Source organism: Anabas testudineus, chromosome 16 (genome assembly GCF_900324465.2).
Source record: "Anabas testudineus chromosome 16, fAnaTes1.2, whole genome shotgun sequence".
Classification (NCBI taxonomy): domain Eukaryota; kingdom Metazoa; phylum Chordata; class Actinopteri; order Anabantiformes; family Anabantidae; genus Anabas; species Anabas testudineus.
The window spans coordinates 24,139,275-24,157,641 of record NC_046625.1 but is presented as its reverse complement, the minus strand read 5'-3'; the positions used below and the strand labels follow the sequence as shown (position 1 = coordinate 24,157,641).

General features: G+C 39.7%; 2 protein-coding genes across 2 annotated transcripts in view; one reads left to right on the top strand and one right to left on the bottom strand.

Moving 5' to 3' along the window:
* wdr26a (WD repeat domain 26a) overlaps nucleotides 1-15,799 on the top strand; it is a 26,525-nt gene extending 10,726 nt beyond the window's left edge. Inside the window, exons 6-14 of the mRNA XM_026370459.1 lie at nucleotides 1,819-1,975; nucleotides 3,311-3,449; nucleotides 3,530-3,670; nucleotides 7,648-7,767; nucleotides 8,123-8,268; nucleotides 9,778-9,856; nucleotides 9,979-10,108; nucleotides 10,885-11,079; nucleotides 11,944-15,799. Of these exons, the coding sequence (XP_026226244.1) occupies nucleotides 1,819-1,975; nucleotides 3,311-3,449; nucleotides 3,530-3,670; nucleotides 7,648-7,767; nucleotides 8,123-8,268; nucleotides 9,778-9,856; nucleotides 9,979-10,108; nucleotides 10,885-11,079; nucleotides 11,944-11,966 (1,130 nt within the window). The 3' untranslated portion in view covers nucleotides 11,967-15,799. The remainder of the gene's footprint in view (nucleotides 1-1,818; nucleotides 1,976-3,310; nucleotides 3,450-3,529; nucleotides 3,671-7,647; nucleotides 7,768-8,122; nucleotides 8,269-9,777; nucleotides 9,857-9,978; nucleotides 10,109-10,884; nucleotides 11,080-11,943) is intronic.
* cnih4 (cornichon family AMPA receptor auxiliary protein 4) lies at nucleotides 14,093-18,367 on the bottom strand. Its single transcript, XM_026370460.1, has 5 exons — nucleotides 18,234-18,367; nucleotides 17,549-17,617; nucleotides 17,274-17,386; nucleotides 16,560-16,700; nucleotides 14,093-16,436 (listed from the first exon to the last, which is right to left on the bottom strand). The coding sequence occupies exons 1-5, from the start codon at nucleotides 18,300-18,302 to the stop codon at nucleotides 16,409-16,411; spliced, it is 420 nt and encodes a 139-aa protein (XP_026226245.1). The 5' UTR covers nucleotides 18,303-18,367; the 3' UTR covers nucleotides 14,093-16,408.

Here is an 18,367-nt window from a genome sequence, read left to right as displayed (position 1 = left end):
AGTTTCAGTATCGGTTTTGAGAGAGACAAAACCTTCATAAGAAAAGGTGAAAGGAGCTTTCTCTTTTGCTCGTCCTGAGCTTTGTGATAATTTGTCCCATGTATCAGCAAGAATTCATCAGCTCGAACTGCAGCTTTATTGATTGTTGCACTTTTTGCTCATTGAGATATGCTCATTTCTCATTGAGATATGTACAAACTGCATGAAGAAGGCTATTTTTAAATTATTCCAACAAAATCAGATGTCTCAAGTCGTCTTAGTTTCCGCCTTTTGAGACTTACACCATCTATTGAAAAGATGCTCTTTTCTCCTTTGCAAATTCGACTTAAGTTGTTTTTTGTTGGCGATAGAATAAGCTTTTAATATGGCACCTTTAACTGTCTCACAGTCCTTGCTGTCCTCATTTCCTACAGCAGAGGAAGCTTCTTGTGCTTTTCCAAGCAAGACACTTTGAAAAAGCAAGGTCCAGGCATTCTCACAACATGCTATTTCAGCATAGTGGGGGGGGGAAATATTTTTTTAACCTTATATTTTTGACCATATCAAACCCAGGTGTTTGGAAATTTACAGAAACCAATAAAGCAGTTGTTTAAGTTCCATTTATTAAGGAAAATGTTCATGTTCTAAAAGCATTTGTTTCTCTTTTAACTGCCTCGCAATTGCAGTTCTTGTAAAGCCAATTCCCGTAATCTCAGTCCAATGACAGCATCTGACATATGAAAATGCATTTTCTTCAGTTATAGCTGTACCTACAGATAAAACAGCATGGGTGAATGGTCCTAAAAGTTGGCAAGGCTCAACAGCTGATCTTTATTCAACTGCTCAAGCCCCTCCTCTGCGGGTGCTTTAATAAATGCATCAAATCTGGCCATATTAAATAATTTTCCTTACCTCAAAAGGTACACACAACACAAAATGTCCAACCACAGCACCACACTACCAGAAGTAGGACCAAAACATTCAATCAACTATCAATATGGCATAGGCTAAACCAATCAGACACAATAGAATAATAATTTACAATTCCAACTCAAGAAATCTAGCCTACACCCAAAGTCAAGGTACACACTACCACTTGACAACCAAAAGCTGCAAAACACTAAAAAGTTAGCATCAAGGACACTATAATCATCACATCCTAAAGTGTCCTTGGGCAAGATACTGAACCCCAAGTTGCCCCTAGTGAGTCAGATCAGATCGGTGTATGAGTGCTTGTGTGTGCGAATGGGTGAACGAGATGCAATGTAAAGCGCTTCATAAGTGCAGGCCACTTACCATAAAGCACAAAGCTCCTAAGTGCACAATTAAACAAAAGCAACCCCCCTGGATCCTGCCTAATTTGTACTAAAGCCTAAATATCTTTTGGTGTGTGCTCTGGGCCACTTTAAAAGCAAAACTTCAGTAAACCACGGCCATATTTCCAAGGCCCTGAAAAACATGTCTCCACCCATGATTGCCTCAAAATTAAAAAAGGCAAAAAAGCAAACGAGTGAACTGATAGAATGACAAATCCCTTTGTCCAGCTGGACTCCCTAACTAGCTTACAAGAGCACTCAGAAACTCACTCACCAACATGGGAATACATTTAACAACAGCAAATGCTAACCAGCACACCTATCCCGGACAAGCCCCTAATGTGTTACAACCCTGGCTCAAAGAAGGCAACAGAGATAACTAAAAAAAAAAAAAACAGAACAACTGCAAGACACTGCATGACAAATCATTTAGTTTACATACTTAACAGTGGCAGAGTGGCATCCTCAGATATTCATTTCTATGAGTCCATTAAAAATATCTGTATATTGTGTGTGTGTGTAGCATACCTGCCTCCATCTGTGATGCTGCCTCCTCGCCGCCTGCAGACACTGCTAAAACAGGCAGTGGAACTGCAGAGGGAGCGCTGCCTCTACCACAACACTAAGCTGGACACCGGACTGGACTCTGTGTCTCTGCTGCTGGACCATGCCTGCAGCCGGTAAGAACTCACACACACTTGGCTGCACGTGGACTTACAAACGGGTGCAAATACACTGTGGATGAGTGACTTGTAACCAAAGAACAGTACATGAACAGTGTATGTGTATGAGTCATAATAATGTGAGTGTCCCTGATGAGCAAGCCGAGGGCGACAGTGGCAAAGAAAAACTCCCTGAGAAGGCAACAGGAAGAAACCTTGAGAGGAACCAGACTCAACAGGGAACCCATCATCATATGGGTGATTACATGCTGTGTAGGCAGCAGTCCAGTATAACAGTTAAAGTCTTTTAAGTTAATATGGAGTCCAGTTAGTTATTGCAGGCAGACTAGTTCCATTCTTGGACTATCGAGCGTTGAGTCGAGAGCTCCAAGAAACAGCTTCCGACGTCCGCCGAGGCCGGGACCGACATCATAGTAGCTTGTGACCAATCCAGTCTCCAAACGCATCCCAAAGGGCAAACGGTGGATCCAGGCGACGAGATCTCCAGCCAGAAGTTGGGCATCAGGACGAGTCAGACAGGTCCAGAGGGCAAAGGGTGGAATGACGTGTAGCTCGACAGAGAGACAGGAAGAGTAGTTTAACCCCCTGTACAGACCTGGTCTGGTCTTGCACTGTGCAACACAACAGTGGTGTTAATTTTGTGGATGTGGGATTGCAGAATTAGATCCATGCACGTTTTTTAAAATAATGTCCGTAATACATACTGTTTGTAATTATTAAAACTACATCATAGACAGTATGAAAAATGCTTTGATTTTAATATGGTTTGATTTATTTTAGTCTTTTAAGTTATATAAACAAAACACAACATTACAAAAAAAAAGATATAATAAATAAATAATAATAAACTAGCAAAGTTTGTTTTTAATAAACTAAGAGAGAGAGCTGAAGTGTTGCCAGACTTAATAAGTGCATTCTAAGCTCTAAAAGTAGAACAAAACAAGGAAAGTTGACAAAGATGACTAACTAAGACAACAAGAGCAACAACCAAAAAGAACCCCAGGCTCTCACATGGAAAGCAGTGATCTTAACACTACACTACACTATCCAGCCGCCATAAACAGTGGGTTATATTTTTAAAAAGTTTCAAAAGTACAGGGCATTTAAAGGGTTCAACAAACGCACTCCTATATTTTATAGACAGAATTTCAGTAAATGAAACTTTGCTGGTGAATTAAAAAACAGCCCTCATCTGTGATTAAGAGAAGAATGTTGCGACTCCCTTTACAGTGGGAAACTAATCAATCAAACCAATCACCGTGTGTGTGTGTGTGCTTGTGTGTGTGCTTGTGTGTGCGCTTGTCTGTTTGTCTGTGTTTTTCTCATTGATAGAAAACAGTTCCCATGCTACACTCAGCAGATTCTCACTGAACACTGCAACGAAGTCTGGTTCTGCAAGTTTTCCAACGATGGCAGTAAACTGGCAACTGGTTCCAAAGACACCACAGTCATTGTGTGGCATGTTGATGCGGTAATCAGTTATCTCTTTTTATGAAACATGAGTCAGCATGTGAAAGCTGAAATAACTGGTTGGGTCTGTTGCTTCCACAGGAAACCCAGCAGCTGAAGCTGATGAAGACTCTGGAGGGTCATGCTTATGGTGTTTCCTTCCTTGCATGGAGCCCAGATGATGCCTATCTGATAGCCTGTGGCCCTGATGACTGCTCTGAGCTGTGGCTGTGGAATGTACAGGTAGATGTGAACAGACATAAGAGGCAGGTCTTCACTGTGAGGCAGCAGTGTTAATCACTGCACTACCCTGCCACTCACACCAAAAGTATATTTTCCTCATAATTATACAACCACCTTCTCCGTGACAACCAACTGTCACAGTCTATTCATCTATTGCACACGTAGCACAGTAGAACTCTATTCCTACTCTCCTTTTCATGTTTATTTTTTTCTGTTGTTAGGTGTCAGTTTACTGTCCATTACCTTCATAAATTCAAATTCAGCATTGTTGCTCACCCTTTTCTTCATACTATGCATGACTCCAACATGTGACTCGCCTTTCTGTGTAAAAACATCAATGAATATTTAACTACAGCAGTCTAATATTCTGACTGAATTCAGACTGTTTTATGTTGTCAAAGTGAAAACAGATATCTACAAAGTCATTAAAAATAAAAACATTAATAACATAAAACATAAAGCAAAGTAAAAAGAAGATGATTGGCGAACCTTCTTCATCTCACCTAAATCATCACAATTAGGTTACACAATTACTACCTTGTTCCCCGAAAAGGATGGACACTGTGTAAAATGCATTGACTTGCAAATCTGTACAAAAACTGTATTTGATTGTACAGGTACTAGGAAAACATATCAAATGATATCTATAATGATGATAAATTATATAAAACAGATTTTGCAGTCTTGTTCAAGATAGGACCTGCTTATTTCAGCAACACAAAAATCATATTCTGTACACATTACAAGAGTATGACTTGGTGGTGAAAGAGTTTGAGTGCTAATCTAGCCTGCCAGTAATGTATTTACTCAGATCATCTTTGTGTAATATTAACATTTGTTTGATCTGTGACAAATATGCAAAAAATAAAAAATCAGCAAGCAGGCAAATCCACCTAAAGCAGGCTGCCCTAAAAAACGAAGTGGCTATGCAAGAAGGGGACTAGTGAGGGAGGACACCAAGACACCTGTGAACCTTCTGAAGGAATTTCAGGTTTCTGCAGCTGAGATGGAAGAGACTGGACATACAGCAACTGCTGGCTGAGTTTATCACCATTCAAGAAAAGAGAAAAAACTCATTAACTCTCAGCTAGAGTTAGTGAGAAGGCATGTGGGAAAATTGGAAGAAGGTTCTGTGGTGTAATAAGGCCAAAATGGAGCTTTTTGCAATCAGACTAGATACATAAACGAAACACTGCACATCATAAAAACACACCATTGTCATTGTAAAAACTTCTAAGTAGAGTGAAAACATTTTATAGGCACCATACAATATATTTAGCTTCTGGTAAACTGGTGACTTTGAGTACCAGCTAGGTAGAAAGGGCTATATAAGTGCAGACTATTTACCATTTGGTACTGATGAGGTGCATCCAGAAATTATTCACAGTGCTTAACGTTTTTATTATGTTACAGCCTTATTCCAAAATTGATTAATTATTTTCTTTACAATTCTACAAATAATACCCCATAATGTCAAAGCGAAAGAGGTTTGTTTGAAATCTTTGCAAATTTATATTAAATATATACATAAGTATTCACAGGCTTTGCCATGAAACTTAAAATTGAGCTTTGGTGCATCCTGTTATCACTGATCATCCTTGAGATGTTTCACCAACTTGATTTGATTCCACCTGTGGAAAATTCAGTTTATTGGACATGATTTGGCATCCACCGTCTATATAAGGTCCCACAGTTAACAGTGCAGGTCACAAACTAAACCATGCATTCAAGGCATGGTCAGTAGACCTCGGAGACAAGATTGTATTAAGGAACAAATGTAGGGAAGGGTACAGAAACATTTCTAAATGTCCCAATAAGCACCGTGGCCTCTATCATACATAAGTGGAAGAAGTTTGGAATCACCAGGACTCTTCCTAGAGCAGGCCACTCGGCGCGATCAAGAGAGAAGGGCCTTTGTCAGGGAGGTGACAAAGAACCTGATGATCACTTTGAAAGAACTCCATGGTTTCTCAGTGAAGAGAGGAGAACATTTCCCCTGCAAGCAGTAGGCCTCAGTGGAGAGAAAAAACTCCCTTAAGTTTAAGGAAGAAACCTCCAGTAGAACCAGGCTCAGGGTGGGCGGCCATCTGTCCAGTTGAAGTGAGGTGAGGGGACAGTAGAGAGACAATAGGATAGTAGACAATAGCAAGGAGCAGATAGGGTACAATCTGGGAGAATGCCAGCAGCTTCCTGGTGCATCCAGCCAGTGAAAACCTGAAACATTCAGCCTCCTCCTGTGATAAGGACCTAAAAGAAGGATGGAAGGCACAATAGAGGGAGGGAGAAGAAAAGAGAGAGAGAAAGGCACACAGCCTATGTGCTCGTGTGCTTGGGAGAGAAACAGATCCAAAGAATTGGATGAGCAGTTATTGTATGGTTTAATGCTGTGATACTGAAAACCACCCAACAATCAAGTACTGGTACATGTACAAATCCCTGCTACTAATTAAATGTGAGGGTGTATAAATGTGTTTTAAGTTTAGATTTAAAAACCTCTACAGAGTGCAACTGTCTGATTTCTTTTTAACTCTGGGGACAAACATAAGCCCTTCATTCATAAAGCAAAGAGTGTGAGGTGGAATATAAGGGTTTAAGAGATCAGACAGGTATGAAGGGGGGCACTTCCATTCAAGATTTTGTATGTCATCAGAAGCACCTTAAAATCTCATCGGACTTTGATAGGGAGCCAGTGGAGGGAAGCTAAGACTGATGTAGTTACGGTTAACTGATCAAATTTATGCCAGTGTTGAGGTGGGCCAATTATTAACAAATCTGTTTTATCTGGATTAAGAAAAAGTAAATTATGTGACAGATAACTTAGAGATAAGGGAGGATACAAGACAATCCTCTGCTGAAGTCTTTTACTCGACCATCACACACACAACATTGGCACCGTTAAAAACTGAAGTACACTCATAACATTAAAACAAAAAATTTTTTTTGTTGTTGTTTTCTTTAGTTCTCCATGACCGACAGCCGTAAAAACCCTTCAAATCACGTCTCAGTATTAATGTCTAAATAAATGACACACTGAGGACAGAAAACCTAAAGAAACAGATTATTAGTAAATGTGCAGATGTTTCTATTTAAAAAATGCAATTGAGACAGCAGTAATTGAGTGCATTAATTATAATCTGGTCAAATGTAATGGTAATCCAGCAAATGTGACATCAAAGTCTGACTGACAGTTGATCCACAAATGGCAGATGGGGGTTCAGAGGAAAAGACGTGTCGTGTCCTCATAAGCTTAGTTTTCTTGGTTCCTCTCTCCTCGTATCTTTTCCTTGTATCGCCCTAAGAGGGACCAAGAGGCAAGGAAAATCTGCAAGTGAGGCATTAGGGGAATTGGGATCCACCTAATGATTATGCCTTCTGCAAAAAATAAAATAATACCTGGTAATTATTGGAAGATACAAAGCAAAGGATCTGAAACCTCTGTACAGACAAACACCTTGGAGATGAGTGTCATATTTGTTTGAATGCAAGGATGTAAGCATAATACATTAGAGAAACTTGCTAAAGTACTATTTTAACTCACCAGGCAGGGAAAAACTTTTGGGAATAACATTGTACCTTTTTTTTAATAAAAGGGCTACTTTGCTAAATGCAGGAAGCCGCATAGCTAAAATTGGAGTGTATATGAACTGGAAAATGATGAGCTAAAAGAAGTTAAAACGCTCTGTAGAGCTGAGGAAAACTTCACTCATCAATGAAAATAAGACTACTGTAACTGTGAACTAGACCATCTCAGTGCCTTAGCTGCTGATCCAGTCACTCTCCTGCAGACCTATGGATCCAGACACATTCTATTCTCACTCGAATAACTCTCGCAAAGCCCATTCAGCCCTGAAGGGATAACAGAATTATCCAAAAACAGGTTTGTTTTCAAGTCATAACAGGATCACATGACCAAAAGCTTAAAATGTGAGTCGGTCTGTCCTCAGTCATGATTCTCTCTACTCCACACTGCTGTGTAGACGGGGGAGTTACGAACAAAGATGAGTCAGTCTCATGAGGATAGCTTGACCAGTGTGGCCTGGAATCCAGATGGCAAACGCTTCGTCACAGGTGGCCAGAGAGGCCAGTTCTACCAGTGTGTGAGTATCACCGACAGAATATGCTCTGTGCTCAGTACTCATGGGCTCTGAGTATTACATGCACTCCATTTACATCACATGGTTTGTTTTTGAAAAACCCTTTTAATAGAGATCCAGAGATGGTGCCGGTTCAGTTCACACACATAATACTGTGATAAATTACACTACTATGTATAGCTGTTTCTGTCTTTGGCCTGACATTTGAATTTGGAATTCATTGTGGTAGTGTACGAATGATAAGCCAAGACAACAAAGGTGTGGGTCAAAAAGAAGCACACTAGGGCTTGTTTGTTTTCTCTACAGTAGCGTCGTGCATGTGGTTCCTAAAAGCATTCTATTTTCTCCTGCCCCCAAGGACCTTGATGGGAACCTGCTGGACTCATGGGAAGGAGTTCGTGTGCAGTGCTTGTGGTGTCTGAGTGACGGCAGGACCGTCCTTGCGTCTGACACCCATCAACGCATTCGAGGATATAACTTTGAGGACCTGACGGACAGAAACATGTAAGTCACCACTCAGTGTGCTGAATGACCACTTTCTTCTTTCTTCATCTTCTCTTTCTGCTACTGCTATACCTGCTCTTTCTTTATGTGTCTGCACAAAATGGAACCCCACTCAAATTGTGCATTTTATCCTTTTAGTATTCCTGTGCTACATAGATTAACTTACCAACTTTTTTCACAGCACAGCTAACTAACCTCAGACTTATCTTTGTTCCTTATACACGTGGGTGTGATGTGCAATGTGTACAGTGTTTGATGTACATGAAATAGACATAAAGTTAATGACATCTCAAGGCACTTTACAGTGTAAGGTTTAAGACCTTACAGAGTATAATTGTATAAAACATTATATAGAAAACCAAACAATCCCATTTGAGCAAGCATTAGGCAACAGTGGAGATGGAAAAACTCCCTTTGGAGAAAGAAACCTCCAGCAGAACCAGGATCAGGGTGGGCTGCCATCTGCCTTGACTGGTTGGAGTGAGTGCAAAGAGGAGAGACTATAGACTACTTCTATAGCATCATACTGTAAGTAATACATAGTTCAGTTGCCTGGGCCAGCTATAACCTTTGTCAAAAAGAAAGGTTTTAAGCCTAGACTCAAATGTGGAGAGGATTTCTGCCTCCTAAACCTGATCTGAGAACTGGTTGGTGTGAAATGAATGTGTATAAGGATGTAAGACACAAAAGAAAGACTGAAATTAGCAGACAGGTCAGTCTGTCTGCTGATTGTAGTTTAGCTAAGTTTCTAGAAAAACAGGAAAAACACACAACTAACCCAAATGGAGAAGACAGAGCAAAGATACTATATCCCTAGGTTCTATTATCCAGTCACATGGCTTTTCCTGTCCTTTCCACCGGATGACTCCACTCTCACTACACATCTCTGCATGCCTTGCAGACATTGCTGCTTGGATGAGGGAGATGCTGCTTCAACTCAACCTCCTCAATAAAGAAGTTCTCGCCCTTCTGGACAGAACTTCAGTACAACACAACATCAGTATCAACATAGGATCTACACTGATTGTCCCCACTAAGTCTGCCAGAAACCTGGGGGTGATCACTGATGATCATCTGAGCTTTTCTGACCACATATTCTCTGTCACAAGGCATGCAAATTTGCCCTTTTCAACAACAGAAAGATCAGACCCTACCTTTCGGATTACTCATTGTGCATGCATTTGTCATAACTTGTCTTGACTACTGCAGTTTCTTACTGATGGGGTTACCAACATGAACCATCAAATGCCTCCAGATGATCAAAAATGCACCAGGACATCTCATTTTTGTTCAGCTACAAAGATCACGTGTTACACCACTTTTTAAATTTCTGCACTGACTTCCTTTACCCGTCCGGCGTAGGTTCACAACCCTGATCCTTGCCTACAAAGTGGTCAACTCAACTGTTCAGTGTCAGAAACATACTGTATCTATACCTATTATATACCCATTTCTTCTTATCATGAAGGACTATTTGTTCCAGCTTTGAATATTGTTGTGTGTTTCCAGAGTACAGGAGGACCATCCTATTATGTCTTTCACTGTTTCCAGAAATGGAAGGTCAGCCTTGCTCAATGTTGCTACTCAGGTAAGCAGCTTGATACTTTATACCAGAGTGTACTGCCCCTTTATCTGAGCTGGAGCTATTTGCTAAAGCATCAGTTCAGTTCAGTGCTGTTGTGTATCTTAGTAAATGCTGTGCATTTTTAGGGAGTGCACCTATGGGACCTGCAGGACCGGGTGCTGGTAAGGAAGTACCAAGGCGTGACCCAGGGTTTCTACACTATCCACTCGTGCTTCGGAGGACACAATGAAGATTTTATTGCTAGTGGAAGTGAAGGTAAGACAAAAACATTTAGTAGAAAGTTTGGGTTATCTCTGCCGTGAACGGAGTGATTGAAATTGCGTCATCACTACAATTACATAATTGTTTTTGTCGTCCTTGATAAACTGAAGGTGCATTTGTGCTTCTTTTAAGATGTAGCATGTGTAAACACTTTTTAAATACCAATAAAACCTCATGAAACATCAAAACCACTTGCTGAGGAGCAAGTAGAGAGTAAGGTTTGAAAAATCAAAAGGTGTTATGAGTTTTATCATCCACTCACATCGCACAGATAGGTCCAAGTTAAACTTATAATACTCTAATAAGCTAATAATAATCTTTTTGGATCTGATAAAATATTAACAAAAACATAAATTAGAGACAAATATGCAAAGAAAAGTTGTCTGAAACATAAATGATATACTGTACATTCTGCACTGTCCCTAAAATTCTCCCAGTGTAGGCTGCAGTTGTGTTCTGCAGAATAATAATACTAATAGTAGGTAGTGGACTCGTCGACGTGCAGCCGGGAATTGAACCACTAACCCTAGGGTTCGTAGTCAACTGTCCTACAGACTGAGCCATGGTCGCATCAAGTCATTCATTGGCTGGCATGAGAACAGTCATCAGCTGCTGCTGATTAATTAAAAATCCTAAAGATTGGCCTGATTAATTGGCTTACCAATCAATCAACCACTGGAAGTACTGCTCATAACGAGAACACTGAATTTTAGGTGTCAAATTAATAATTTTGTTCTTTAGGTCTAATACAACTTCCTGTCTCCTGTCAGACCACAAAGTTTACATCTGGCATCGCCGCAGTGAGCTGGCTATTGCAGAGCTGACTGGTCACAGCCGCACAGTCAACTGTGTAAGCTGGAACCCCGTCCTGCCTGGACTGCTGGCCAGCGCCTCTGATGATGGGACCGTACGAATCTGGGGACCTGACCCCTTCCTGGATGTGCAGGATCCAGAAGGGCTCACTGGTATGAACACCACCAACCAGTATATATAATTGCTTGGGAAATTTTGAGGATTGTGCTTAGAGTACAATACTTGACATGAACAATAATAATATCATCAAATCATATTCATTGGTTGATTATATTTTGCATGAAGAATCTGCAACTACAAACAAAACTGTCAAATAAATACAGTGAAGTAAAACGTACATTATTTCCCCCAAATACTAGTTGAGTGAAGTTATAATAATTAAAGTACAAGTACCTTAAAATTATTTAAAGTTACTTACTTGAGTAAATGTATTTAGTTACTTCATACCACTGCTGTAGCCTTGTCAGCACCTCTCTAAGCCAGTACTAAAAGCTTGATGATGGGAAGATTTCTTGCAGGACTGTTGGATTAGACTGACTTAAAAGTAAAAGCATTGTGCTGAGTTTGACACCATTTGATGCTGGAGATTTTCAGATTAGTTTCATGGCAGCCAACCTGCCAATAGCTTCTGTGCTGCTGATTTATGGCAGTGATGAATGCAACTGGACAACTTAGTGTGTGGGTGTGTATGTGTGTGCTCGCACATATGTGTTTGTATGGCATATTGTGAGGACCAGCATGAATTTTTGGACTGAGGACATTTTAGATGGTCCTCACAATGAAAAAAGTGAAGAATTTCTTGTGTGAGGACATTTTAACACTGCAGGGACATTTTAATTAATGTTAGGGTAAAGCTAAGACTTGAGGTTCACATTTATTGGGGGGAATTTGAGAATGCTTTGTGTCCTCACAATGATATTCTGTATCTAGAAATATAAAAAGGTGTCCAGTTTCAGCATAAACGGCAGGTGAGCTCTCAGGATGATGTGACCTCTGTCTTCTTGGTGTCCTGTCAGAATGCTGCAGCATGGACAGCTGATGATCTGCGGCTGCTGTGAGCCCAAGGAGGGTAAAAACTCTGTATACGCTTGAATGGATATCGTGGGGAAAGCTTTGGTGATTGGACAGATGTTTCCAAGGGGCGGGGCTATTGGTGCTGTGTGTCAGGATGTCGCAACGCAGAGATGCCAGATTCAGTTACATTACTGAGAACAGAGCTGGGTGACTGAAGCCAGAGCTCCTGGACCTCCAGTATCTGTCCCACCTCCTCTTTATATCTAAACCTGTTCCTTCAGTCCCACCCAGGACCACCCACCTCCTCTTATTTATTATAAACTATGTATTTATTTCTGAGTAGTTCACTGACTAGTGCAAGGCTGTGACATAGCAGCACCTGTTGCAGGGTGTTTGTTTTTAGTTTTCTCACTTTCTCAGTCCCATGTCTGAGCTTTCACCTCCTGAAACTTTAACATATTTTACTTACAGGAACAGTTAATGGATGTCACACTCATTTAAATAGAATCTTTTAAATGAAAATCTGTGTGCTACCCTGACATTTTTTACTTCACATTCACATTTTATGGGGTTTTCTTTTCAGCTTTCCTGCACATAGCCTTAGAAAAAATTGTATTTGACGAGCATGTCAGAGCGGTGTGTTTGATGACTACCTTGCACTTCCTCACGCAGTATGCCCTGCTATACCTGTTTAAATCTGCCAAGTGGTTGGCTGCCTTTTGAGACTATATAGCAGCTGATGTGTGTTACCCCTCACCTCTATATAAGGAATATCTGAGAATAGTTCTTACGCTGTCAGTCTGTTTTTTTTTATTTTGCTGTTACATCTTTGCTTTTTTTTAACTGTCTGCTCTTTATTGTTTTTCCTTTTTCCACCTATTTGGGTATGACTTAGTTATTAAAAGTTTCAGTTATTATTTTATTACCATTTTATTACCTTTTTTATTTACTGTATGTGGAGATGTAAAATTTTAAACTCAACTGTCAGCAGATTTTAAAGAGAAGGTTCAATGTTTCATTTAGTCACAAGTCTTGTGTAAAGAGCAGAACCAACTAATTGTGTGTGTTTCTCAGAGTTTTCTGACTTGCCTGGTTTCTGTGGCTCTTAGCTCAAAGCCAGTTGATCTTATTCCATCCTACTGAGAATCCAAGTCTTAAAAAAGTCTCAGTAATTTCCTGTAATCATACAAACAGGTTTACACAGTGCATTTGTCTGGGACTATGGGACAGTATAACAGTGTGGATCACTGATGTGGACACTGTGGACACAGAAGACAAAGATACAGATAATGCCAGTTATTGGAAATACTTTTTATTTTTAGATCAGCTCATGGAAGAAAAAAAGGATTTTCAGCCTTATGTGACTTACATCAACACATCACCAGTGCGCTAAGAGGATACATAGCAACAACACGGTGGAGTGAATTTTTAACAATCAGTTAAAAAAAAAAAAAAAGCTAAGCTTCATTACAAATGTACACATTTCCAACTGCTATGCCCAAAAGTGACTCGTGAAATTCCCAAATGATAAAGCAGTCAAAATCCCATTTGAGTGTACGGTTCTCTGACCGTTGTCCAAACTGCTTGTACAGATTCTGTTTTGTAATAAAGATAACAGTTCTCTCCTGGGTGAAAAATGGGACTCTGGGAACCCTGTTTATCTGCTAAGGAACCATCACAGCCATCACCAGCTTCCAACCCAAGACACACACACTAGTACACAACCAGAGCTATCACACTCTCACTCACACACACACACACACACACACACACACACACACACACACACACAAGTTGATCACAGCAATTCAGAGTATTTCAGGCTTCTCTTCTTTTCTCTACTTGCAGTAAGGAGTCAAAGTAGGAACTTTGCTTGCTTGCAGGCAGTTTATGCCACAAACCATTTTACATTTTAAATGTGTTCTTACAAAAGGTGATTGTACTGTTCTGTATTGTTCTGTATGAGAAGTGTTATGTATGCATATTTTAAATAAAGCATTCAGGGTTTTAAATGGAATTTACTTTGATTTGTCCTTCACTTGATATATCCTGATCACTTTTTTTTCCTGACACCTGAGCAAAAACTTTTCCCATTTGCACTGTGGACATTATTTGTATTTTAGTTTTTGTTTTTATGTTTGTTTCTTTCAGCTCATAAAGTGTTTTTAAATGGCTTCAGTCTGTCAGTCTAATACATGTATGTGAACTGAAAGGAACTATCACAGGTGTAGTTTTGAGTTGGGTCTGTCAGAAACGTTGTGGCATCAAACATCCATGTCTACACGGATATCGGTATAATGCCAGCATGTTCTGATAAACAAACCTAATACATGACTTAATCTATACTGACAAGATCATGGTCTTTCTCTGCAATCAGTTGGATAATTGATATATTCTTAGTTCAATATAACAGTACAAAAAAAAAAGAAGTTATTTAACCCTAATTGATGCAGTGAGTAGCTTCTCATTTCTTAAACAACTATGTCGGAAGATGTTAATCTGTTTCATAAGGTTCAAATTATTGGCATGCATCAAACAAAGAAAACATTTAAGGAGATTGATGAAACTACTAAAATTTGGTTAACTGTCTAATGAAAGTAGGTCATGTGGTCCGAGTCCATATTTCCCCTGTTCCAGAGTGATGGAGCATCAGGGTACGAAGAGAGGCAGGTGAAGTGATGCACCCATCATGCCTAGCGCCTAACATACAAGCCTGTCGGGGCAGTGCTTTGATATGAGGTTGCTGCAGTTGTTCAGGTCTAGGTTCAGCAACGTTATGAGTCCAACGAATGAGGTCAGCTGACTACCTGAATATACTGAATGACCTAGAGCTGAGAGAGTAAATACTGGACTTAGACTTCAGATTATAAGTACTTGTATAAAGGCACATATTTTGTTCTTCAAGTCTGTGATTCTGAACATTTAGTTTGGAATCAAATAACACTGCATCATCAGCTTTAATGAGTAGGGTCAGTGTCTCAGTGTTATGTTATGCACAGGTTCTTGTTCTCTTGAATAAAAGAAAGTGGAAAACAGATTCTTTCAAAATTAAGAGTAACACTCAGTTTGAAACAACAAGAACACAACTTGTCTTTGATGTTTATTTATGAAACAGCACATTTCCCTCTCAAACTTACCACTGCATAATTCAGTTTAGTATTAATCAGACAGTTCTCCCAGTTCACCCACACTTTGGAAATATCCCCAGATCGCCTGCTTATGTGGCTCACACAGCAGGCTCTGCATATTACGCAGCACTAGGGAAACACTGCTTTCTGTACACACATCCATTGTCCCATTTAAAACCTGAGACAGTTTGTGTTTAAAATCATTCAGTAAATACAACATTAGTGCATAACTGCATCCAATCCAAACCTCATTTGTTCCAAGCTTCATATGACAGGTTCAGAAAGCATCCAGCCATACAGTGCAGCATCCTTCCAACACAAAACCAGACACAATGACACAGGACTAATGAGGTTAGAGTGACGCTTCTTAACCCCATCTATGATGTGTTTGACTAATACACACAGACACACACAGGTGAATATCAATGTATACCTATCACCATTTCTGTGTGCGTGTGTAGGTCAAGCTGTGGTTGATAATCAGTGATGGTGTGATGCTGGAAGTCTGTCAGGTCTGTATGCATCAAAAACTTTACAACAAGATTACTAATCAACCACGTCATAATCACTGGTGCTGTCAAAGTAACTTCCACTGAACTTCATTGCCATCACATATACCTCTGGTGTTCGGAAAACACTTCTATTAATATGCTGTACAAGCCTAAGCAAGAAACACCAACAACAATACAAAAATGAGTAGGAAATGCAGCCTGGTACCTAACCAAATTAAATGATAGCCCATTATATGACTTGGCTGTTGTGATCTACTGAAACATGCCTGCTGACTTGCTTCAGTGTAAAATAGTTGAATATTTCTCTTTTTTTTTATGTGGAAAAAGGCGGCAGACTGTGTTGTGAGAGTGTTTCATGTGCCATTGAGACAATGAAATACAATCAAAGATGTCTAATTAGATTTACTGATTCATGTGCATAAAATTTAGAAGACCCAAACACAGCATTGGTTTGTAAAACTCCTAGACAGGATTGTACACATCTGCAAAGTTATCTTTGATCATGACAAGAGGTAAACAACAGAAATATGGAATTCATAATACAAAGTAACCCAGCGGGATGCAAGCTTGCATGCATTACTTTGCAGGATTACACCACGTCAAATTGCTTTTATAATGCTACTAAGTGGTTAAATATTAACCTTAATATTAAAACCTTGGCATTCTGACAAAACAGTGTGACCCTTAGTCTTAGTAGGAGCACAGTTTAACTTGTTCTAAAGCTTTGATGCATACAGTACAGGATGTGATGTGAGATGTGTGGGCAAGTACAGCAAACCCTGGAGTTTGGAATGTGGCAGCTGGGATCAGAGAGGTTGCTGAGTTCTTCAGTCATTGATCAAAGCCAGGATCATGCTGGAAAAACAAGGTTGGAAAGACATGCCTTAATACAGATCTTACTGTATGCAAGCCACCACAATCATACAGACATCATAGCTGGAAAGCCACAAACATGTCACTAAATCTTTGTACTCCCACCTGTACAAATAGATGAAGAAGCAGAGCAGGTGGTAGCCCAGTTTAATCATGGCCTCCTTCATGTGAGACTTGAGCTGACCTCGGTTGTGTATCTCAGTGGGGTCAAACACGCCCATGTTTCCCATTGGAACCTTTGCGAACCTGCAGGAAAAACAGAGACGGCATAAAGTCAACCCAGGAGCTTTGCTGCAACACAAACAGAGAGACATCTAGTTTGTGTTCTGACCACAGCAGACCATACTTTACCACATATATACTGTGCCTATATAAAGTGTTTATTTCCTTTTTCCATTCCTAATGATTTTCAATAACTTTGTAGAGATCTGTTTTCACTTTGACGCAAAAATATTTTATTTTTTCGTCAGATTAAATCAATGATTCAATGTTGCAAAAATAATTCAGGAATTCTGGGGAGGGTGATACTGTGGACACAAATTTTAGAAAGCAGTTTACACAAAATTGTTTATATCCGCATATTCAACAGGACACCACATAAAAATGTATGTCCTTTGGCTAATCCACTGAATTGAATACCTGAAAATGTCATTATTACCATTAAGCACTTTGCAAGACTGTTCTGAATGTCATCCATCACTCAGAAATAATAAGGCAATACCTTTGCTTATATAAACTATACAGGTATATTGCAACTTTCATATTGCCAAACCATGCAGGTGACAATATTCTCTTAGGCAACAGTATGAACATTTGTACCTGTAAATGTTCCAGGCTGCTACAGGCAGATTGAGGAGAAAGATGAACCAATGCATGGAGATCAGCATCAGCATTGTGGAGAGACACTGGCCACCCATTTCTGGAATTACCCACTGGAAACGTACCAAACAAAAACACATTACCCATTAAAATCTGAAATTAATCAGACAAGACAATGAAACACCAAGCAGTAGTGTCTTGAAAAGTTCTTCAAGAAATCAATGAAACATTACACAATGAAAATACACATATGGGTAATAATCCAGGTTACTTACTTTATTCAATTTGGAGCAGCATGCTCTTGCATTGATGTAGTCACATTCTAGATCAGACAGGGTGATAATCTGAGCTTTAGGTTAAGGTAATTAAAAAAAAAAAAAACACTGTATCTGACACATAGATCCTAAAGAGATCTGGCAATTTTGCTCTACTGACGTCCATAAATGATACAGGCGTATACTTTGCATTCAACATATGACTGTGATTACTACATTTATTTTACCGCACCTTAGCCCAACTTGTGGGCAAGATCAATACTTTCAACTTAGTTCTGACTCGATCGATGCCACTGCTTTTTACAAGGTAATCAGTTAAACTGTCGAAGGCGTGTGAGACTTTTGTCGACTCTCAAGACTACATATAAAACAGCTATATCTTGAGCCGTGCTAGCAACACAGGCAGCAAGCTGAAGATGGCTGTTTTATGGTTATACTAATTAAAACTTCCTGTCGCGTCATGTAACCAAATTATCACTATCTGCTCTGAAAAACAGGTTCGTTCGTTACTTTATGCTAACATTAACTTGTCTAACATTTTGAAAAGGCGGCTAACTGGTTGGCTTGTTAGCCTTATTGAGCGAAGATAACGAAACGAATATCTAAGCTACGCAATGACTTTGAGCTAGCAGCGAGCTTTGTTGAATAATCTCGTCACCAGATAACAAACAGCTGAAAAGGATACAAAGTAGACCGACAGGAAAATCAGTGCACAACAGTCCACTAATGACAGAATGAACACTGCCGCCTCCATTTTTCTTCTTCCGTCAATGATTTATTTTCGTTTCCGGACAGTTGTACCCACACGGAAGACTCTCC